Source organism: Trichosurus vulpecula, chromosome 9, assembly GCF_011100635.1.
Source record: "Trichosurus vulpecula isolate mTriVul1 chromosome 9, mTriVul1.pri, whole genome shotgun sequence".
NCBI lineage: Eukaryota > Metazoa > Chordata > Mammalia > Diprotodontia > Phalangeridae > Trichosurus > Trichosurus vulpecula.
The window spans coordinates 97,054,955-97,079,050 of NC_050581.1; the positions used below are offsets into that span (position 1 = coordinate 97,054,955).

At 32.7% G+C, this 24,096-nt stretch overlaps 2 protein-coding genes and 1 long non-coding RNA gene across 5 annotated transcripts in view; 2 read left to right on the top strand and 1 right to left on the bottom strand.

The window, feature by feature from the left end:
• SNAPC3 (small nuclear RNA activating complex polypeptide 3) overlaps nt 1–1,892 on the top strand; it is a 38,417-nt gene extending 36,525 nt beyond the window's left edge. The window contains exon 9 of the mRNA XM_036738467.1: nt 1,476–1,892. Within this exon, the coding sequence (XP_036594362.1) occupies nt 1,476–1,623 (148 nt within the window). The 3' untranslated portion in view covers nt 1,624–1,892. The remainder of the gene's footprint in view (nt 1–1,475) is intronic.
• A 453-nt stretch (nt 1,893–2,345) lies between these two features.
• On the top strand, nt 2,346–19,391 carry LOC118831241. The gene is made up of 4 exons (XR_005009128.1): nt 2,346–2,565; nt 17,102–17,145; nt 17,329–17,552; nt 17,688–19,391. It is a non-coding gene; the product is annotated as an uncharacterized LOC118831241 (long non-coding RNA).
• PSIP1 (PC4 and SFRS1 interacting protein 1) overlaps nt 3,130–24,096 on the bottom strand; it is a 31,382-nt gene continuing 10,415 nt past the window's right edge. The window contains exons 4-16 of one of the 3 annotated variants that reach the window (XM_036738463.1): nt 21,375–21,513; nt 20,059–20,163; nt 18,343–18,405; nt 14,829–14,931; nt 13,281–13,356; nt 10,506–10,737; nt 8,279–8,397; nt 6,739–6,794; nt 6,161–6,231; nt 5,835–5,936; nt 5,518–5,731; nt 5,031–5,142; nt 3,130–4,567 (exon numbers count right to left, since the gene is read on the bottom strand). In XM_036738463.1, the coding sequence (XP_036594358.1) occupies nt 4,507–4,567; nt 5,031–5,142; nt 5,518–5,731; nt 5,835–5,936; nt 6,161–6,231; nt 6,739–6,794; nt 8,279–8,397; nt 10,506–10,737; nt 13,281–13,356; nt 14,829–14,931; nt 18,343–18,405; nt 20,059–20,163; nt 21,375–21,513 (1,453 nt within the window). In that variant the 3' untranslated portion in view covers nt 3,130–4,506. Of the gene's footprint in view, nt 4,568–5,030; nt 5,143–5,517; nt 5,732–5,834; nt 5,937–6,160; nt 6,232–6,738; nt 6,795–7,199; nt 7,693–8,278; nt 8,398–10,505; nt 10,738–13,280; nt 13,357–14,828; nt 14,932–18,342; nt 18,406–20,058; nt 20,164–21,374; nt 21,514–24,096 lie in introns of those variants that run through there. The other 2 variants (XM_036738464.1, XM_036738465.1) reach the window with 2 other exon arrangements.

Here is a 24,096-nt window from a genome sequence, read left to right on the forward strand (position 1 = left end):
AAGGGTATGCAGTATTATAACCCTTTGGACTTAGTTGCAAATTGTTCTCTAGAACAGTTGGACCAGTTCACTACTCTACCAGCATTTCATTAGTGTACCTACTGACAACCTCAGGGTTATTTTCATTTGCCTTTCTTTAATCAGTGATGATTTAGAACATCTTTCATGACTATAGATAGATTTGCTTTCCTCTTCAGAAAACTGCATGATTTTACTCTTTGAGACAATTTAATAGGAGAATGGCTTTTATTTTTATGCATTTGACACAGTTCTGTGCTCAGTATATGAGAAATGAGGACTTTGGAGAAACTTACTGTAAAATTTTTTGATACTTCATTGTGTACTTCACCTTTAGCACAAAAGTTTCCCAATTTGGTTTATTTTTGCTTTTGCTTTGTCTGAGATTGTGATTGCTACTTTTTTTTTTTAACTTCAGCTGGAGCATATTAGGTTCCGCTCCAGCCCTCTAATGGCATCCTTGTTTCAGTTATGTCTCTTGTCTGCATCCAACCCATTCACATTCAGTTATGATTACTGTGCATTCCCCTTCATCTCCTTTTCTTTTTATCCTGACCCTCCTTGCTAACCACTGTCTCCCCTTTTATCATCCCTCCTTCCTTTCCTTTTCCCCTTCTTCTTAGTCCCCTCCTTGGGTAAGTTAACATTTCTATACACAACTGAGTGTGTATGTGTTACGTCTGCGTTTGTGTGTGTGCATCGATTCCAGTAAGAGTCGTATCCATTTTCCCCTCCACTGTAAAAGCCTTGAATGCCTTTTATGTGAGAAAATTCTCCCCATTCTCCCTTCCCACTTCTCCCAGTGCATTTTTCTCACTCACCCCTTTCATTTTTTCACCAGTACTTCAGTTTATCTTATCAATAAGGGATTTTGAACCCATTCTCTATAGAATTGTTAGAGAATTGTTTAGAATGTTTTTAGCTTGTTTTTATGATGAATGAAGCTGTTAAAATTAGAGATTACCCAACTGTTCATTATTTTTTAAAGGTTTTTAATCTGTGAATGCGTTTAGTACTTAACCATGTGCATCAACTAAATGTGTATACTTGTTTTACAATGTGCTTATTGCTACAGCCCAAAATTACCACTAAAACGTTGGTTAGATCCCATATTAGCTGATATTTTTTCTCTTCAGGATGTATTAAGTTTGCAATAAAATGTGTATAGGCTGAAATTGTTTCCCATAGTAACAATAGCAGTTGTTTTAATAGTCTTGCTTTTTGGTTCACAATCCTGGAAGTATCCTGGAAGGAGGGTTCCCATTTTTCGTATTTGTAGGTGAGGAAAGCAGAACTTGAACTCAGGTGTTACTGACTCCAAGTTCACTTCTTTATGTCCACCATGCCAGGAGGGTGCCTCATCAGACCAGTGGGGGAACAAAGCATTTTATAGGGTGTGGTAGGGCCATTCTACATTCCCGTATGAAATAATGGTAATGTTTTTCTTTAAACTACAGATGGGTAACCAACAATGACTGCTTTGCACCAGAGGACCCCTGTTTCTTCTGTGATGTCTGTTTCCGAATGCTCCATTATGATTCTGAAGGCAACAAACTGGGAGAGTTCCTTGCTTATCCTTATGTTGACCCTGGAACTTTTAACTGAAGACAACGCAAGGACACTACAAACTAGCTTTGTTGAATGTTTAACAGAAATGTCATTTTCTGAATGCCAGGAGCATTTTAGGCAAAAGCCTCTTGTGATAATAACCCTTTTAACTTTTATGATATATTAAATTCACAGTAGTATTATTACTTCAGTTACATTTCTTTTCTTTCTTTGAGCTAACCCCAAGCAACCTGTATTGTAATATATTGTAATATAGTCATTCCTTTCAAGTTGCAAGTAATAAAAATTACACCCACTTAACATTACTTCTGGAACCTCAAGAGGTTCAAAGGTAAATATGTCTCAATTATGTGAAAGAGATGGTGGCGGGGGAAGAAGGGGAGGGATCAGAAATAGTTGCAGAAAAAGTTCAATTATATTGATGATGTAGATTGCATTGATTGACAGTCACTTTTTTTTGTTCAACATTTGTTTTATTGACAGGCAGAACTTTTTTGAGATTTTTAGAGGTGATTGTCAATCAGTGTGGTTTAAGAAAGAGCTTTGAGTAATTGGATGTAGAAAATTTTAAGTAATTCTAACCTATCAATGTTGAAGGTAACAGGTAGTTGAAGTTTACTTTAGGTCCCTGTTACAAGTGAATTGCTGTTGGCTTTGTGTGCAAGGGTTCTCCCAATTCTCCCTTTCCTGATGGCCTGATGCCACACCCCCTCCCCCTCCCCCTCCCCCCAGCAGTTCAGTCATGTTGTGAAAGATATTTTTTGTATGTATTCCTTGAAGCAGGAATATTTAACTTTTTAATTTTTATTTTAATTTAAATTTTTAATACAGTTGTGTTTTATGCATTTTAATCCATAGGCCAAATTGCTAAAGGAGCTCATGAAGTTCAAAAGGGCTGTGCTGTATCTTTCTCTTATCTGGATGTTTGGAAGCAACTGTATTCAGAGTTACAACTCTGCTCATCGATTGTGTAAAAAGGTAAAAAGTTGGTGAACTTAAGTTAATTTCATCATGTCTTCCCCTAATTTTACAATTTTTTTATTTTTATTATTTACAATTCTACTTAATTACTCCCTTGTACTGTATACCAAGCCTGGGTTATTTTTTACTTACCATCCAAACAATACCCTGAAAAGTACCAAAAAGTACCTTCATATGATTTTATTGTAAAGGAAAAGTTTGATTTATAAATGTTTCTACCAAGTTACCACTTGTTTTTGATATTTTTTGTTACATAACTTTGGCCTATAAAAGCTACTTTGGCCTATAAAAAGGGTAGCTGAAAGTTAATAACTCTAAGGGGTTTTATAAATATGTTGCATCTTAAGTATGTTAAGATACAAAAGAAAAGTCTAAAAATATACAATGTAGTAGTTTAAGTAGGAAATTCAGAAATAGCTTTCCAAAAGTTTGAAATCATCAGTGATCTAGGATACTTTGTTGCACCCACTTAGGGCCTCCTTACTACACAATTTCTGTAACCTGTGAGATTCCTCTGTGAGATTCCTCATCAGAAAAAGTAGTCTTGATCAAACAACGTTGTTCAGATTGACAAAATCCTTTAATCAAAATTGGTTAAGTTTACATTGACACTTTGGATTAACTACAGTAAATCTGATTTTTAAAAAATTAAATTAGGAACAAACTGCTAATATTACTGGCATACATAGCAGTATTCCAACAAAGCAATATAATAGGTGATACTCTTCTTTTGCCTCTTCTAAATCAAGTTAACCATTTTATTCAAGCTCCAAATTATGGAAATGTCTACAAAGAAAGTTGACATGCTTTTTTCTAAAGTAATCGAGAGATCCTGAAATATACGTACATAGTCGAAAGTGTACAACCTAAGACATTGTATCCGTAAGTATTGCTGTTGCTTAAGTAGTGAACTATATGCTCATACTTAACCAGTAGTTTCTCCTCATTCACACTTGTACAACATGAAGTGCCATTATATTCTCTATTGTGGGGGCATATTTACATGTTAACTGAGTTTATATAGTCAATTTTTCTCTTCAACATTCCCCTCGAATCAGAGCACCTTTTTGTTCCATAAAGGTAGTACTCCCGTCTTAAGTGCCTCCAGTCTTTCCACCTAATGGTAAGGTTAATTTGCTGACAAGAATTCCATAGATTTGACTGTTCCCAGGAACCACCATTAACTTTCTAGACCGCCACTTTCTTAAAGAGTAATTAGTAACCCTATTTATCCAGCTTCATTTGTAAAGCCAACTACTACAAAAAAAGAAAGAAAACATACACGTGATTTTTGCCTGTTAAAAAAGAAAGTTACTACTTCCCAAATTGCCATCTGGGTTACCCAACTGCTTAAAAAAAAATGGCATCAGAACTTGGATTGTTTCAAAGCAGGAAAACCTGGCAAATGGAGTTTGCAAGATTAATACTAATTTCTATAAAAGGGTGAGTATTCTTATACAGAAGTAACATTTTAGCTACTATAAAAATGCTCAACTTCTACAAAAACCACAAACAGTGAAAAGACAATCCAGTAAATACAAGATTTGTAAAAACTATGCACAAAAAAATACCAAGGTATTTAGGAACATGGGAAGGGAACAGGTGGCAGTTTAAAAAAGTAACTTCTTGACCACCATTAACTACACATTAACATACAGTAATCAAAAAATATACTACAACTATAACTCTTAAAAAATAAAAGCAGTTTAACATTTCCTAAATGAATCTCCCCCAAAGATACATTTACTGCGTATAGCGGTTAATACTGCACAAATACAATCAGCAAGAATGTTTACTTTTAAAATGAAGATATATAGAGGGAATGTATCCCCTTAAAACAAGTTCTTAAACATCAAAACCTATGCTTATAAAAATTATTTAAAACTTTCAGCAGTCAAATTTTTAAATGAAAAAATTGTGACAATCCTGTCTTCAAAATTAGTTTTCTACTGTTGAGTCCTTTGGAATTTTTTCAGGCTCCCTCTCTTCGCTGGATGTTCTAAAAGTAGGGGGGAAAGCAAGATCAGTGCATACTCTAATAAAGAATCGTAACACACGAACATTTTAGATCTTTAAAAAAGTTGAAGTAGCTTTGCTCTAGTGAATGAACAAGATAATTTTTCACAAAAACAAAAAAAATCTGACAGCAGAGTGGGTGGCATTCAAGCTGTGACCACGTTGCCATGGGAAAGCAGCAGAGGAATTGTCCATTTCTATTTCTATATGCTCAGCTTAGACAAAGGATCTTAAGACATGGACATAGAATGTGGAAGACTGGATTCATTTGGTCCCTTCAGCAGTGGGCAGTTGAATTTGGAATTCAAAAAGTTTAACATAACAATATCCCATTTAGAGAACAAAGAAAGAACCAGAACAAAGAAAAAGATCAGGAAGGAACATGAATGTACAACACAAGTTTGGGGATAAAACATATATAACTAAAAGCCAATAAATATCCTCACTTTTTCTTTGTGGTGGCTTCATGCCTATCTTTACTTTCCTCATTGCTTTCTCCATTGTGTTGTGGCTGGTTATTGTCTTGAGCATCTGATCCGCCATTCAAAGTTTTTGAACCTTTAGAAATAAAAGTTACATTATTTAAAAATATGTTTAATCAATAATAAGTTATTTTTAAATAACCTGAGTAGATTACAACTCTTGAAACTCTTTTGAAATCTGTTCTGATATTTATATAGGATGGAGACAGTGAGGGGTTAGAGAAAGGATCTCATTTTGATCCTTAAACACCCCTTTTCTACTATCAGATGGTTACAAATAGTTACTGGGGAAACTCACCTTTGGATGAAGAATAAGTGATTCTAGCAGAAATTAGAAAGCTCATCCAACAACCACTACTGGTATTGTATTGTCTAGCTTTACAAGTAACTTAATAATTTCAAGTAAACGTAAAAATGGCTGGACCACAGATTATAAGGAATCACTACATACCTGTTTGTTCCTTTTCTAGCTTTTTATTTGGACCTTTCTTTCCCTGTTCTTTCGTTTTATTGGCCTCCTCATGTTGTCTTTGTTCAGCAAGTGATTTATTCAGCACTTGTGTAATAACAGAATCTCCTTCACCAACTAAAAACATGTTCTTAAACTTGTTGTATAGCATTGTAGACTTTTCCATAATAACCTGACTAACTTTAAAGCGCCTTATCTGGAAAGGACAAAGAAATGTTAGTAATCACATTTATCTATCTATAACATTCAAAATATAATGATTAGAGCCAAACCCGAGAGAAAAAAGGCAAACTGCTTACTTTCTTTAACGTTGTAATCATCTCTGTGTGTTTCTGTGCTTGCTGCATGGTGACCTGAAGAGATGCAAGCTCATCAAGGGCCTCAATACATCTGTTTACATCCTTTTTAACAAAAGAAAAGTTTTAGCATTTTGAGTTTTCCCCTGAACACGTAAAATTTCAGTTAAAGCTTTAAGTCTGTGATTTGACTAAATTGTTTCAAGGTAGCCTTCAAACAATATTTAAGTATTTATGTATGATATTTAAATACCACACTTATCTAAAACCCTTCAAGTTACAACAAAGTATCTGCTTCCTATATTTTATAATCACCATAATAAACTTACAAGATTATCAATTTTGAGGGAGTTTTTAATTTCTGCGTGTATCCTTTGAAGTCGAGAGTCCATTGAGGTTTCTATTAAATATTTAGAAAATAAAGTGAATCAACATCTGAGCTTTCATCAAAATATTTCATAATTTTAAAGTTAGGATTTAGTTATTCTCTAAGAATAGAATTCTCTAATCTTCTGAAATCTCTACAAATTAACTACTCTTTCTTATAAATGACAAACCTGTTTACCAATCACACACAAAATGAGCAGTGTCTACTTCCACAAAGGATTTAGTTCTTATTTCTATAGTGTTAACTTTTGCTGATGAGAACCTCTTTTCCATCCTTATCACCAGTCCCTCACAAGTCATTAATATGATTGTGTCCAGCACAATAAGAGCCAAAGAAATTTAAGATTCACCCAATTCCATAAGTGAATCTTATGTTTCAGTTACACAAAAATATTAATTCTGCAAAGCAGAATAAAGTTTTTCAAAGTGTACAGGTGACACATCAAATAACTGTCTTATTAACCTATTAAGTATTAAGATAATTAATAATAAGCATTATTTTGAGGTTTCATTTACTAACCTCGTTTCTTCTCCACTTTCTTAACTTCTGGCTTCTTGCTTTCATCTTTATTCTGCCTATCAAATGTTAACAGAAATATTTTACAACCTTGCAACACTTGCAACCTTGGTTTTTAAAGTGTTAATATTTGTTCCAATTTTAGGTTCAACATGATCTCTTAAAAGCAAACTTCAAACTTTTCACCGAAAATCTGTATTTGTAATGTATTTACATTAATGCATTCTTGAAAATAATTGAGTGTTCAACTCCAATAATAATCAGATAAGGGGTATGGGAGATTTAAAGTTGTGTAGAACAAGTAAATGGCGTCCATGTTAAATATTATTTAGATGAAGGGGAATAAAAAATCCCAGTAATTTGATTTAACAATTGTGCTTATCAGAGAAATCAGCTATTTAGGCCATTAGCAGCTTTTGCATGTTTCACTAAAAATCCTTGAAATTCAGTACCTTGAAATTCTGTCCATGTTATAAGCCAATTGAAATACACAAGAACAAAGCGATATATAAAAACAGCTTTTAAAAATAATCTTTATTTTAAAATGTACTTGAACATTATCATTATACAAATCTATGACTTTTATCTCAGGATAAAAAAAAAAGCACAACTGCTAACACACTAAAAGATTTCAACACAAAAGGGGTACTAAACATTCAAGGGGTACTAAAGCCAATTATGGCAGTTTCAATACCTAGGTTCTCCTTAACGTGTAGTGTTGTGTACCCTAAGAAAAATTGTGACAGTTTTAATTCAACAAAATGGTAATGCCCATTAGGTCAAGTCCTCAACTCTTTTTTTAATTTAGCAATCTGGAACAAAATTCTTCCATCGGGGGAATAAATTCAGTCATCTGAGATCTTCATCTCCTGTGCTCCACTTGCATTCTCTTTGTAGAAACTGGATTAATGGTTTGAGCCCCCAGTTTTTTTTTATTGTAGATTACAAGCTGTTTGGCTGGGAATACAATACAATAAACTTTATTTCGCATAATGCATTATTTCCTCCCCATCTGAAATGCTTTACAGAAAGAAAAAAGTTGTTTAATAATGATAAAAAAAAAACACAAAAATTAAGACGTATTTAAAGAACATTTAAAAAACTTTAATGACAGTGAGAAAAAGTAGAAAAAACTTTGAGGAAAAGCTATGTCAACAGGGCTTAAGTAAATATTAGTAGAGGGACAGGTTTAAATACTTTCAAAGTAAGTACTTTCAAAGATATAATTGTTTTATACATCAATTGCCAAATGTCTTTTCTACTTCCATTAATAGCAGGACATGATTTTTATAGTGAAAGTTAAATTTGAGTAGGATTTCAGTTACTACTGTCTTGATTAGAATCCCACTAGCTGTGAACTTATGCAAAAATGGACATTTTGAACATATAACTGAGATCTAGAAAGACAATGAAAAAGATAAACAAAGAACAGTATGAGAGCTGTATATATGACACAAAGGGAAAAAGCCATACTTGCAAGAGCTTCCATGACTACCCTTGTTTATTCATCTCTAGACACAAGGCTATTAAAACAACAACTTACGGTTCAGCTTCCATTTGCTCCTCTTGCTTGCGTTTTCTGTCTGCTGCTTCTTTTTCATGCTGACCTTTTATTATATTCCTTCTATGAGCAGCCTGAAAATTCCTTCCTCCTTTTCTCTTCTGTTTCATTTTGAAAATTAAAATGGAAGACTTTACTAGTTAACTACCAGTTATCTGTCTTCACTATCTCAGTCACCAAACTAATAGCCAAGCAATAATCTTAGGTAAGATATATAGATACAGATACATGTAAATATAGCCTCTGTGCTCTTTTCACAGGTCCCTCTAAGATATGCCAGGCATTGAGATTCTTGATATGTATAATAATATACAAAAATTCACCCCAAATGATGTATATATTTCATAATTCACAATGTAAGTTAAATCTGTTAGTCCGTGTTATTGACAAAAATTAAGGTTGCAGCATATACTATCCATATTGCAAATATTACCTCAAAAATGTTAAAGCATTAGCAAAAATGACAATAAAAGTCTTTGCATTAACTTAAAAATTGTTCATATCATTTGTAAAATAAATTATTCAAGTATTTTTAATAGTAGTGGTTTTGAAAAAGGCATAAACTGTATAATTCTGCTTCTGTAATCACCCCCCCACCAAAAAAAAATACTACTGAGGAAAGTATAAAAAATAGCTATTACGTCATGAAAAATATGGAAGATAGAACACCTCGCTGCTTGAGGACTTGAAGTCATTTGCCTCAAATGAATTCAGGTACAGAAAGAACTGGCCACTATATTTCCTTAACTTTCAAAGACAAATAAATATCCTAGTTTAAAAAATAAAAGTGAAACAGTAAGTTTGCAAACTAGGCCAGTGAGCTTGATATTAGTGAATAGAGTGCTAGACTTCGAATCATGCTTTAGACTTCTAAAAGGAAAATAAATCCTAATCAAAAGACATAACTTCTCTGTGTCTCATTTTCTTCATCTATAAAATGGAGCTAAAAACAAATAATTTGCCATTATTAGAAATCCAATTCAGACATTCCACAACCTGTCCCACTGATTATCCGACCACCCAGACCTTAAAAGCCCACCCGGATTTCCTCTTTCCCTCACAGGGCATCTTTATATAGCTAGACTCTTTTCTCCCCCAATTAGAATGTGAATGCTATTGGCACAGTACTTAATATTTTTCCATTCAACCAAAGGAAACTTAAGAGTTAAAGAGCTATAGAAAGGTAAGCTATTATTCTTGTTCCAGGTAAGGAAGCGGCAGATTTGATTGGTAGATGTTATTTGACTGGTAGAGCTGTCAAATACAGCATTTGACTGAAGTCTCTCATATTATTCTTAATGAGTTCCCTCACCATTGAAGTTCCTCAAACAAAAATCTGGATTGGCCCCCTCTGCCAAATAGTCAAGGTCCCTTTTAATACTATTGTTTCTGCATCTCTTCAGCCTTTCCTTAGTTGGTTTCAATTTATTGTGGGTGGTAAATAGTTAAAGAAATTCAGTCAGGGGCTTTTTATGATTGTCAGTCCTCAACCGATATTTGTATTAAATATTATTAGATATTCATTAAATATCAAAAGATTTGATCCTAGATCTTCCTAGTTGACATAAGCACTTTGTAAACCATAAAGTACTATATAATTATTATTTCTGATTCCCAGTGCTATGTTCTATCCATATGTTCTATGGGACTCTTAAAAACCTTAAGTTATATTTATATACATTATTAACATGATTTTGGATGCTAAGAAGTCTTTTTGGTGTACAACCTGATTTAAGAGCATGTTTCTTGGAAAGTGAGGTTGTTCATTCTCATAGCAACAAGGCCTAAGCTTAAGGTAGATTCAACATTAAAAATTCTATTATTGGGGCAGCTAGGTGGCGCAGTGAGTAGAGCACCAACTCTGGAGTCAAGAGGCCCTGAGTTCAAATGAGTCCTCAGATTGACCTTGGGCAAGTCACTTAAAACCCCAATTAATTCCTTCCCCACCCCCCAAATCCTATTATCCCTCTTATTAAATCTCTGGTGAGTTTCCTTTGATAGGCTGGAATTAGAAACAATCAGCAAACAGCATTTTAAAAACAAAAAAAAAAATTTTAGAAAAAGAAAAAAATCTTTCAGAATTTGTCCTACAATTGACACAATTCAAATGTAGGAAAATTGCAATTTAAGTTTTTAAATAAAACACGGACTTTTCAGACACTTAATAGAAACATCCAATGGAGCCAAATACTTTTAAAAATAAGCCTACCTTTTCACCTTCTTGATCTTCACCCTCCTCTTCAGAATCAGAAGTTGATGCAAAGCCTGCTTTTGCTGTAGCAGTTTTTCTTTTTGGCTCAACTTCCTTCTTCCCTTCCTTTTTGTCTGGTTCTTTCCTTGGCTTATCTTCTTCCTTTTGGACCTCTTCATCCTTTTTCAACTGCTTTTTTGGTTGTTTTTCATCTTGAACTTTTTTTTTACTTTTATCCTCTTCGGTAACACTGTATTAATAATTATAAAATTAGCTGATGTGAAATCCATGTTAATCTACATCATAATCAAGATTCCCTAACTTTAAGCATCTTTTTAATGACAAATGATTTTAATAGTAAATAGTATAAATTAGATGTTTTATAAAACATCACTTTAGATTACAGAATGGGCTAGACCACTCTAACAAAAAGAATTATTCTTTACAATCCTCTCTTCCTAAGTGCAAGTAAACTGCATTGTGTGGGAAAAGTATAATTACAGAAATAAGGTTTCTTAGCGTCATCAGACATACAGGTAAAACGCTATCACCAGTCAGGTGGCAAATAAATTACATGCTAATAGTGTCATACAAATTATAGGTGCTAAATGAATTTGTGAACTGAATGTAGTATGTTGGTTAAACTTTCACACGTCCTGTTATCTTGATCAAGCATTACATTGACAAGTTACACACTACAAAACTAATAATAAAATGGCATTAATGTTTGCAAAAAAAAACACGCAAAAGCTAGAGAAATCAAGTTGTCATTCAAACTTCTCTCCTATGTCAAATTCTTAAGTTTACAGACAAGCTATTCTGATCTACATTGTTCAGCAAATTTGTAATAAAATTTTTCCCAAACGTGATGTAGATTCTGTACATAATTGTAATAAATACAATTTTCTGCTCAACCAAACCAGACCAAGCCAAATTTGTTGGGTGAAACTGACTCCATGTTTTAAATTGGGTTCCAGTATACAGTCCATATCTTATATTATTATCCAGTAGCATTACGGTATTATTACCAAAATCTGAATAGCAAAGGACAACTATAACCAGATTCCCAATCCTATTTCTATTATCTGATGATTACAGTAATTTTCTACTTATTTGTAGATCTTAGTTTATAAATATTCACACCTTCACACATTAGTCAGATTTCTTTGGGTAGTTTATAAATAATCAAATTCTTCCCACATTAGTCAGATTACTTTGGGTAGTAACACTAACAAGAGATTCTTACATTATTCAAGAGCTTTAAACCTTGAAGCCAGACGTTTTCTAGAATTTAAGCTATTTCCCACTAGTCAGGATTGCCTAAAGAGAATTTAAAATTTTTTTCTAGTGAGACAGAAGACCTATGAATAGGTAAAGGGTTCGTAGGTCTTATATCCTGCAGAACCTTTTACGTGCATAATAACAAAGTAAGGAAGAGTTCACTTACACACACACGACTAACTGCTGTGACCTTAAAAAATAAGTTTTACATATCAAATTAGAATATTAAACTAGAATATGAATAAATGGGCTATTAAATCACTATCTGGGATCTTAAATCACTATCCTAAAATGTGTTCAAGATCAAAGGACAGGTGAAACAATATTCTAATTGTTGTCTATTGGTGTTTTTCAGAACATTCCACCTATTTTCTATAGTTGAGCAATCAAAAAGCCTATTGAATTATTTTGTTGAAATGTATGAATCTACCAAAATACTTCAAATTAAAATTACACACTTTAAGAAGTAACAAAATTCCTGATTTTAATTTGATCTCCATTTGCCAATACCAATCCTTAGAGATAAGCAATTTTGTACAACATACACTATATGGTTAGACTTCAACCATTGCTTTTTGGACTATTCTAAAATACTACACCAAATTTGCTACACCAAATATTCAAAACTATTAAAGGAAAATGAACATCTAGGTGACACAATATATGAAGAAAGCACTGGATATGTAGTCAGAAAGACCAGAGTTAAAAATAAATTAATAAATAAATAAAATAAAGACCAGAGTCCAAACTGAGCCTTAGATATTTACCAGTTTTGCAACTCTGGGCAAGCATCACCAATAATATGGGATAGCACCTACTTCCCAGGATTTTTGTGGGGATCAAATAAGATGACATTTGTAAAGTGTTTAGCGTAGTGTCTGTTATACAGTAGGTCGTATTAAAAAAGCTAGTTCTTATTTTACTTATATAAAAAATTAAGATTATCATAAACTATTTTTTCTTGCTTATTAGGTTTTCTTTAAAAAAAAAAAAAAGCTACCAAAGGGCAGCTAGGTGGCGCAGCGAGTAGAGCACCAGCCCTAGAGTCAGGAGGGTGAGTTCAAATCTGGGCTCAGACACTTGAGACACTCACTAGCTGTGATGACCTTAGGCAAGTCACTTAACCCCCATTGCCCTGCCTTCCCCCTGAAAAGAAAAAATCTACAAAAATAAAACCATGCTTTCTGCATTTTATGCATACTATGTTTCTGCATTCCAACCAATGTACTACTTGAAGTAAATATGAAAGTTACTTTTTAAAAGTACTAATAACTTCAACCTAGGTCTAAGGGAGTAACAGAATAATAATGATGGATTGAAAACACAACAGATTCTTAACAAAATTCCATTCAACAATTTTTATTCTTCCCAAAGCACAAGACTTTAGTGTTAGCTGTACAATTATTAATGTAATAATCACTGTGTTATGAGAATCAGAAGAAACTCAGAAATAAAAGCATATTCATTTTTAAAAAAACATACTGCTTCAATAATGTTCAAAATAAAACTCACTTGTCATTGTCTGAAGGACAAGGCGGTTTCACCATTTTGGGTCTCCCTCTTGGTTTTGGAACTTTTACTTCTGTAGCTAACATTCACATAAAAAGACTAGGTTAGCTCATAATCACAAGCTTTCCCTTTTTTAGTTACACTGAAAAACTGAAAAAGTACAGTATTGTAGTTGGTTGTTAATTTTATTCATTATTGAGTATTATCAGTGGATAGTCTAAAAGAATAATTTCCTTACAATATCTCTTGCAATTTGTCCCAACTAACAAATACAAAAAGGTAAGATTAATGAAAGTGAAGAATTTTTAAATCAGAATTTGTACTTTGCTGCTTCTATGTTAGGGCTATTACTTTTTCACAGGCACAAAAATGCAATGCTTTCTGGAGATAAATGTTTTATAAAAGCAATGCTAATAGCATAAGTAGCTATTATATACTATCAAAATTGAAAAAAAAAAGAGGAGAAAAATATGATAGAATGGAAATCATCTTCCTACTTGGAAAAAAGAAAGAAAACAAGGACCTTTATAAGTGCGTGCTAAGTCTTTTGCTAACCTAGCAGTGATGTACATTCCTATTCATTTTGGATCTTCACATTTATGATCAATATTTTTCTTTCAATTATGTATGTATTCTATCAAGGTTCAGTGACAATGTCTACCTACCCCATTATTTAAGGACAGTGAATTGATAACGATCTTAATATCTATTACATGTATATCTCTCTGTGTGTGTATGTATGTATGTATATATACACACACAATTTTAATAATACATTTAATACCTCCAAAGTCATTAGAGAATACAAAATAGTATTTTTACTTAATTTCCAAAGACAGATTACACCTAGATATTACTTTGATGTGAATTAAATGTGGGAATAGGAATTAAAATATAAAGTTCCTAGTTTTTAATAAATATCACATAGTAAAACATCCTTTGAGTCCTTGACTTCCAACTATTTCTGAACTTTCCCATGTCAGTCCATTTTTATTTCTTCCGCTTCATTTCGCTATCTAGTTATTCTCACCATTATTTCCTCTTTTATGATCTCAAATAGCAGGGATCTAATACATACACTACATATTAACAAGAATGACATCATAGCACTTTTTGAGTGGTTTGTTTTTTCCAACACCATAATGATCATTTCATTTAATGTAAAAGTTGAATACTACCCAACATCCAAAGATAATAATGAATCACAGCTTCACAATGAAGCCAAGTATATTGAAATATTCTTTTTAAAAAAATCTGGCATACAACTATACACATTTCCAAGAGACCACTTTAAAGTTATTAGTTTTACCAATTCCCAGATGTAGAGCAAAACTCATTTCAAATTATACTTTGCTGTCCCCCTACATTTGCCACCTCATTATCTGACTAACATGAGATTGATATTTTTTCACTTTTAAATGCTTCAACTATAAGCTGTACCATAGACAACAGTAATGAGATGATTTTAAGGAGGGAAAAATGATATATGAAATCAATTGGATTCAGGTAGTGAACGTGATAAACAAGGCTGTCAATTACTAATAAACCTACCTGATGGTCTTCCTCTTTTAGGACTCACTTTTGGAGAGACTGATGTTGCCGTTGTTGCGGCAGTCACTATTCCTACTTCCTCAGTTTCTACTTGCTTTTCCGCCTGGATCACAAAAGATTAGCAGGGTTGGAATTTTATTCCCCAAAAGTAGTCAAAAGTTTAATTCACACATATGCTATGAGACATACATATTTTACATAAAATATTTCTGCCCCTCCTTATGCTGAGTATAATTATTTAAATACGACTGGCTTCTATAGAACTTTTTTACATTCTTTCATACCCTATTGTGAGCTAGTATACTAGGCCTGCTTTGAGCAAAATATTACACAAACATCTTCACTATTTGTTTTTATTGTTTTTTGAAGAATTGTGATATACACAATCAAGGTTATACTTGCCACATCCAACTTTACAAATGAGGAAATATTCAATCAAATATTCAAAGCTAAAAACAAGTTTTTTAAGCCACTAAAATACACCTAATGAATTTAACATATGGAAAGAATGAAGTATCTATTGGTTAAGTAATTTGTCACCTAATTATACCTAAGATAAAAGGTCTAAGTCCTAACCCATAAGTGGATTTTATGTGGTTTATAAACTTGGATTGTAAAATAAATGACATCTTAATTTTTACTAACCTCACCTGAATTTTAGCATATAAATAAAGTTAAAAAAACATTCTGAAAAGGGATCTATGGCAAAAGAATAACGCTGCTTCTAACCTTTTCCTCATAAGAACTTATTAGGATTTTCTTTGACACTGACTAATAAAAGAGCCTCCAATTTAAAGTCAGCAGACAGAGTAGGGAAAGGAGGTATCAATTCACTAGACACTTGCTTTCGTTTCAGTCCAGTCAACAAAGTGATACTTCCACTGATGTGATAGTGAGATGGAAATGTCAAACTAAACCAATGTTGAAAATTGTTTTTACATGTAATTGGAATAAAAAATACTGAATAAAAAAAATTTTTTTAACAAGAAAATGTTAAACTAATGTCAATATATACCTGGAAATGATCCTTCAAGTCACAATAAATAAAAACAAAATTTAAAAATCCCCAGTTCCTTTAAAGAAAACCTCTTGAAGCTTATTCAGATTTGAGGTAAATGTTACAAACCATAAAAAAACTAAACTGAGGTTATTAAGTTCTAAGAATACAGCCTATTCCTGCCATTTTCTCAAACAATACAAGAAGCTAATTCATCAGTTCCTCCTGAAATGTTAGACTAGGCAGCCTTGAGTAGAGTAACATTTTGTATTTGAAACTCTTCATATGAAACTGCTACAGATCATGGCTCAAAAAACTTTTTGTCCCAATACTGTAGTACTGGAGGCAGGGGAATGAAGAGAACTCTATCAACCATCAGGTTGCTGGTGCAGTAGCTTCACTTAACCTTTGCAACCTCCCACTCCTCCCCTTCATCTCATAGTCCCACCTCCAAAAAAAAAAAAAAAAACTATTCCTAGGATACCATTGATATAACAGCAAGAGTTGTCATAAACTTTTTGTAAATGCCACGCAAGAGTGGTAATAACTATGTTCATATTTTGAAGTAAAGAATTTTTCATTAAATCCAGAATACAGAACTCTTGCTTTGGGGGGGCCAGGTATTTGTTTTCAATATGCTTTAAAAACCATCAGGTAACACTACAAACAAAGCACACTTCTCAGGAAGGTAGGTTTAAATAACTACTCAGAAAATCTAGTTATGAATCTTCTTCCATGCAGGTTAACCCTATCCCCACAACTTTATTTCCATTTTTGAAGTGCAATCTGTTCTTTGTATACAAACTTGCTCAGAGGCAATATGGTTGAGCAAGCCCTGTCACCAAAAGTTATCTTCAAAGGCACTATCAAGTTTGAGAATTCAAATCAAGCATCTCTGTTAAGGAGTTTTTTCCAGGACTACTTTACCTAGGTAATTTAGAACAACTTCTAGCCCTCTCGTGATTGTTAAGCCACAACTTTCTTATGATCTCCTGACAAAAATACTTCAAAATGATATTTATTACACCATAAAATAATGCTATTTTAAGGTTAAAATGCTTACACAGCCTTTATGATGATACTCCATGTTGTACTATGTATTTTTGATATGTGATTTCATTGGCACAGGGAACATACAGCTGGGGAAACCTTTTCCAACCTTACAGTATTGATGAACTGTGTCACACTGACTGTATGAATTTGTTGTTAAACAAAATAAGTATTCCTATTAAAAAGCTTTTAAAAATTTAACTGAAAAATATTTTTAAAAATTCAGGTATCTGGCCAACACTTCTGAATATACATCATAAGCTCCTGCAGGTAAGTTGTCACACATTTTTGCAGCTCCCACAGCTGCTTGCCAGAGCCATAATGTGCAGAATGTATAATTTAAATCTATGTATACTGCTGTTACTAATATAAAACTAGACTAAAAGCAGCTTCATTAAATTCAAAATACAAAATTAACCAATTAGGTTAATCTACTTGTTCCTTTCCTTCTAGCCAATTTCACTGATGATACTGGAATAACCTATCACTGAAAATAAAAATTCACACTCCTGGCATTGAAACAACTAGTTAACCATTAAAACAAAAATCATGCACTTTTTGAATGCTATTGCAGAAATATTCTGGCAGTTACTTCACTGCTACAGTGTAAACTCCCCAAGAGCAAGGAGGATTGTCTTAAATTCCACTGGATTCCCCTTGAAATATAATGAATGTAGGTGAGTACTTGAATATTTATTTAATCAATTGATTCCATCATTCACATTGGGTTTTTCTTTTATTCTCAGCACATTAACAAATCAGACATCAAAAAATTCACAAATGCATAAATTTACTTTTTTTTTGTTTCACAGGATATTTCTTCTCATGAACCAAGTGCTGCTTTAGTTCAAACAGCTAACATAGAACTATGAAACTAGAAAACACTAAAATAGAAGTCTGAATGCAACAAATGGCTTGATTAATCTTAAGCCATAAATCTTGAGAAAGGTGATTGTAACCATATGGATCATAAAAATCTTCACATACATTATAGGGTTCACAGAAACAGATGTGATATAATTAGTTCTAAAATTATAAAAAGCCATTCAAATACCTCCAAGTTACTTTAAATACAGCCAGCTGTCAAATATCCATGTACTAGGGAGGCAGAAACAACTTGGATAACTGAAATTTAAAGATGATCCCAAAATGTCATTTCAGGCAGTGTCTAAAATAAAACAACATTCTACATTCTAAGTGGACACCCTAAAACAGTGCTGTTGAATGGACTGAAAACAAGTGATAAAACTGCTGAGTTTTACACTCCTTTTCCTACCCTGCCCACTGAGTTGGAGGTGCAAAGAAAGAGCCAAAAAATTGAGCAGGAGAATCTGGATAATATGAAACTACACAACTGGCCCCTGCAAAATCAAATTTGAAGAAGTTAGAAGATGAATCCAAAGCAGAAATTAAACCAGTGTTCCCTCCCAGTATAATTAAATACTTGATCCTGTGAGTAAATATTACCTTTCTCTTTCTTCCTCTTCTAGCAGCCTTTGGAGTGGTCACATCCATTGTTTTAGTCACATCCTAAAGAACAAAATAAAATATTAGTGCAAGATATGGAGACCTAAAAAACTTATCAAGTTTGAAGGGTATAGTATATACCAGAACCAAAGACATATTTTACTTAAGTCCTGGTAAGTTTTTGGCCTTTCTAAATCACAAACATTAAAACTTTTGAAGTTATAACATGAAAGAGTAACCCAGTGCTTGAAATTAATACTTTTTCTAAGTGCCTAGAACTACACATGTGACAACTGGAAATTAATCATATATACAAAAGCCTTAATACATCTGAAATGAAAGCTAGAATTTTTAATTTCCTTCTCAAGTCACATTTTTGCTTAGTACATGGAATTAACTGTTCTAAAAGGTGTAGCTTTGCTTAAAAGATACCCATTCCCAGATTAATTCAGGTTATACACAATTGTACATTATTGAAATGGGAGGACTGACAACCCCCCTCCCACAATCTTTTAAAGGGGCTGGGGTGATGTAAATATTTAAAATAATCATCTCCTAATTTCCTTTTCCTTTCAAAAGACATTTTCATAAACAGTGGCAGTTCAGCAAAATCCTCCTCCCCCCTCCATCGCCTGTGTGACTTGACAAGTCATTTAATCTCTGTGTCTCAATTTCCTTATGTATAAAATGAGAGTAGATCTAGATGACTTTTAAGGTCCCTTTCCAGCTCTAAATTTAGCATGGTATTTGGAAATCATAAATAACAAATGAAAATTATTCTATTTGTTAGAATGCTAAGTTGTTGTTAATGTATCTTGACATTCTATTGCATAATTGAGATAACACACCAAAATATTCTTTTGATATGTAACAGGTAAATGTTTGGCACAGAATGTCTATATTTACTAACATTTTCATAAGAAAATGATTTTTTCTTTAAGTAGGATTCTAAAGTTTTGCTTTTAAAAGATTTACTGGGTCAAAATTTTTCACATGGTTTGAATGTTAAAAGTATCTTATGGAAATGTGTGTCTGCCTTTATAATGATAGTCATCAATAAAATTATTCAGTTTCTATAATTTCACTTAATTTCTCAAGATCACGTCTATTCTGTAAATTGTGATTAACTCTAATTAGCTGATTTCCAAAAAGTACAGAGGGTTCCCCTTAGTACACATATCCATCAAATGTTCAAAAGTTACCATGATATAGTTGACATCTAGACCAAAAACTAAGCTCCCTTATTTTCTCATTATACTTAACAAATTACATTATGTGCAAAGCACTGTATTAAGTCCCTGGAAATACAAGAATAAACACCATAATGATTATATTCTCAAAAAACTTAAAGCATAAACACCTTTTTGACTGAAGACTCAAATTTTGGTTTGATATAGGAATAACTTTGTTAACAATTAAAACCACCCAAAAGTGAAATGGGTAGTTTGAGGAGAGACTTGATTCTCACTAACTGGAGATCTACTAGATGAACCTCTTATAGGGCATGATATGGGGTAAATTCTTTTTTTCAGATATAGGTTGGGCTGGCTGGCTGAGGTTCTTTCCAATGTTAAAATCTTTTAAGTATTTCCTTAAGCACTACTGTCCATTACAAATAATAATTTCTACTTTGCTACTATCAAATTCTTTCCCTGCCTCAAAAAAATTAAGATGAATAATAATAATAATAATTTAAAAAAGACTTGTCAGATTTACTTCATTGCTGTTTTTTTCTTCATGGTCAGTATCTTCTTTTGAAGCACTAGTTTCTTTTTCTTCAGTCTCAACATCAGAAGATGCATTTGACTGTTTTGCAGATGCCTGTAATACATTGAAAAATGATTTATTTTACAAAATGGAGGCCACCTTAGTTTTCATTCTCCAAGGTTTGGCAGTTACAGTAATTTCTAGTATGCATTTCAAGCTATTCACACAAACATATTGTAGCCTTTAGTTCTCTATTTCCTTGATAGAGGCTGAGGGTATTAGCATCTTCAACTCAGATAAACTTTAAGTTATATTTCTTCACATTATGTTACTTACAATAGGGAATGATTCTTTGTAATTGATTTAGACAAAAGTAAATGTACACAAAGTACCCAATCCTAACATTCTAAACCGGATAGGGGTTAGTAGTTGTGCTATCAATTGTCAAAAGATGCCAAACAAGAAGACTGAGTCATTTCGTTTCATTAAGAACAAAAAGTATATCCCCTTCCATTATACTATTAAACTACATACAGGTGAATGGGGACACGTATGTAGGCAAAGTAACCCTCCTCACCCCACAAAATTTATTGGGAACTGTAAACTTCCATAAACAGCTACATAGGAAAAGTCACCATAAGCCTAAGAACAAGTTGACCAGGAGGTTAATATAATGAGCCTATGATAACACGGGGGGATTGAGTTGTAATAAGTTTAGGACTTTGAGAATGTAATGGACTCAGTATAACTCTGCTAAGTAAGTGTCAAGTGTCTGAGGATAGATTCAGGTCTCCCTGACTCCAGGGCCAGTGCTCTATCCATTGTGCCACCTACTTGCCCTGGTAATGAACTCTTACAGTTTTTAGGGAAAATCTAGCTACATTAAACTCAAAGGCAAGGTCTTAATTCCTTGCACGAGATTAAATACAAAATATCTAAGTCAAAAGTGAATGAAGGTTCTGCATATATAATAGCAGTGAAGACAATCAATTCAGTAATTATAAGTAAACTCTTGAATATACTAATTCAGAATTCAAATTTAAGATGTCTAAAAGTCTTAACATGCTTAGTAAATAGAGATCTGCAAAACCCATGGATTCCCCCTAATTTTTTAATCCTTTCCCCTGGAAAGGGGAGAAAGAATGATGTTCAGAACTATTTTTCCCCCAAAGGCTAAAAAATAATGCAAGAATTATTTTTAATTCTTAATTCAGAACTGTCTTAAGTCTTTTAATTTTATTACTTCTGGTAGAGCCCAGGAAGTACCCCAGGATGTATTAAATATTTTAACAATACAACTAAACTTTTAAGTAACCATTACTTACCTGTTGACTAGAAAACTTCACTTTGGGGTTATTGTCTATTTCCCATAATCCTTCGTTAAAGCCTTTTCTTTTATTAGGTTTGCCATATTTATCTTTATTTTCTGAGTAAGGAAATATATCCTTTGGTCCCAAAAAAGCACTGTGAAAAATTGACAAGAGATGTTTTATGTAAATGACTGTTTTGCTGAAAAAATTAATACCTGATGTTACATATACCTACTTAATTCCTGCAAATTTTAAACTCATTTCAAACTACTTCTCCCTATCTTGCTCACACTAGTTTGAATTACGGACATTTTTCTACAGTCATTGCATTTATTTTCTGAATTTTTAAGTGAATAAATCTTACTCTCTCTTGCCGTACAACTTGTATGTACAGACTTCATATCTTTAATTACAAAATGGAAACAAATTATAAAGTATTATTAAAGCATTCTACTACCTCCCAAGAAAATGGTTTCAAATGACTAGGTTAAACTTTTATTACTTCTTTTAAAATGTAATACAAGAAAAAAGAAACTATAATGTAAGATGTAAAATACAGCAGAAACATGGGATTTGGCTACTAAACGACCACTACAAAGTTACTACATGAACGTACTATAATAGGAAACAGTTCTTTAATGCCTAAAAGTATTCTACAAGTTCATTCAAAAGCATTTCACTGATGAAGAATTCTGCTTACAAGCAGCATATTCGTATTTCATCAGAGCAATGGAGTTTCAAATGTAGTTTAGATATAACCACACCCGATTTTAAAATATCACTAAAACTAAATTGAATTATGACCCTCTGAAATCAAAAGACTAAACATTTTAAAGTCTCTTAACTCTGCCTGACTTTTTTGAACTCCCATAAAAATTATTTCCTCTGCAATAAAAATAGATATTAAGTACTAGATCTCACCAAGATAACTCAGAAGCATAAACAAGATTGTTAACTGTGTTTCAATAGATAGGTTACCCTTCTATGGATTTTTGAGGAATCTCTGAAACTGTATCATGTGTATGTGCTTTATAAGGGGCAAATATATGTATCACAGCTGAACCTTCACCTCTTCACCAAGTTGATCAAAACATTTCCCCTTTGATGCATAATTGTTACAAAGTGCCAGCTTACGATAAGGGTATCTTTTGGCAAAACTCGAAGTGAAGCACATACTTTTAATACTAAAAGGACAGGATTAAGTCTACCTTTCAAAGGAAAAGACTGTGTGCCTTTTTTAAAATCTACATGGTAGAGAAAAGAGAAAGTTGAAAATTTTCATTTCAAAGTAAAATTATAATAAAAAATTTAAATCAATTTACAAACTTGCTTGTTCTAATGTAAAAAATAAAAACAAAGCTCTAGCCATGATATTACCCAAGAGCTTATATACTTATAGACACTCTCATTTACCAGTACTGACAGTGACCACTACCATTACAAGAAAAGAAATCAAATTCATCCATTTTTACACATATTTAGAGATCTCTATAGACAGCAACTTTGAATTTTCATTTTATGCACATTCTTTTAATGGGAAGGACTAAGTATGAGGAAAGAAACTCAAGAGAAATTAAATGCCTAGGGAACAAAGTCATTTAGTTGAAGTGAAAACCCAGTTAGAAAGAAAAAAAAAGGGAAACCTATAAATTATAGCTATCAATTTAGTATTACTACTTTATCAGAGAATTTTCTTTCAAATCTGTTTTAATTGTAAAATTCTTAAAATGTGATTTTATAATCAGAACTACTTTCCATGAGATCTTTTTTTTAAATTAAGAGCAATTAAAATAGGTTTTAATATGAAATTTCCTCTGAATACACAGAATTATTTAACATACTTGCCAATATATTTATAATGCCTAAATATCATGACATTAATAGGTGTGATAGGGCAGAGAGGTAGAAGGATCTTGTGTTGGGAACCTAGGTTCAAATGCTAGTGTTGCCACTTATTACCTTTGTGTGACCTTGAAAAATATCACTTCATTTCTTTTTATCAGATTCCTCATTTACAAAAGCAGGGGTTTAAACCAGATGGTTTCTGTGGTCCAGTTCTAAATCTATCCTTTATCATGTGCTGAAAATCGAAGGACACTGTCCCAGATTTATTGTTTTGCGTATTAATGGGGTAAAATTTTTAGATTTCGGCAACTTAGAAAAGGCCTATATGAACATCACAGTTTACACATGATGTGTAGGTAGAGTTATGAGTGGGTCCAAGTAATCTGAAAAATAATCTGAAAAACCTACACTCTGACCCGTCTATTCAAGTACTGGACATATAATCTGAAGAAGTCAATGAAAGAAATGTCATATATAAACACAACAATACATTCAGAGCAGCATTCCCTGTGCTAGAAAATATAAAAAGGTTTATGGCCACAAACTTGGAAATGGCTGAACTGTGGCACATGAATATAATAAATTGTTAAGAAATTATGAATATGACTAATGTAAAAATGTTTAATAGGATGTGTATGTAGAGCCTGTATCAGATTGCATGGCATCTTGGTGAGAGGAGGAGGGGGAGAAAATTGAAAACTCAAAAGCTTATGGAAGTGAATGTTAAACTAAAAACAAATTAATTTAAAAAAAATGAATGAGGAATTCAGAAAAACATGGTTAGACTTACATGAAGAGACTCAGAGTGGAAAGCAAAATCAGAAGAATACAGACAATTGAAATGAATAGCCACTTATTATGCCTACAACAGCAGCTGAATTCAGATTAATTG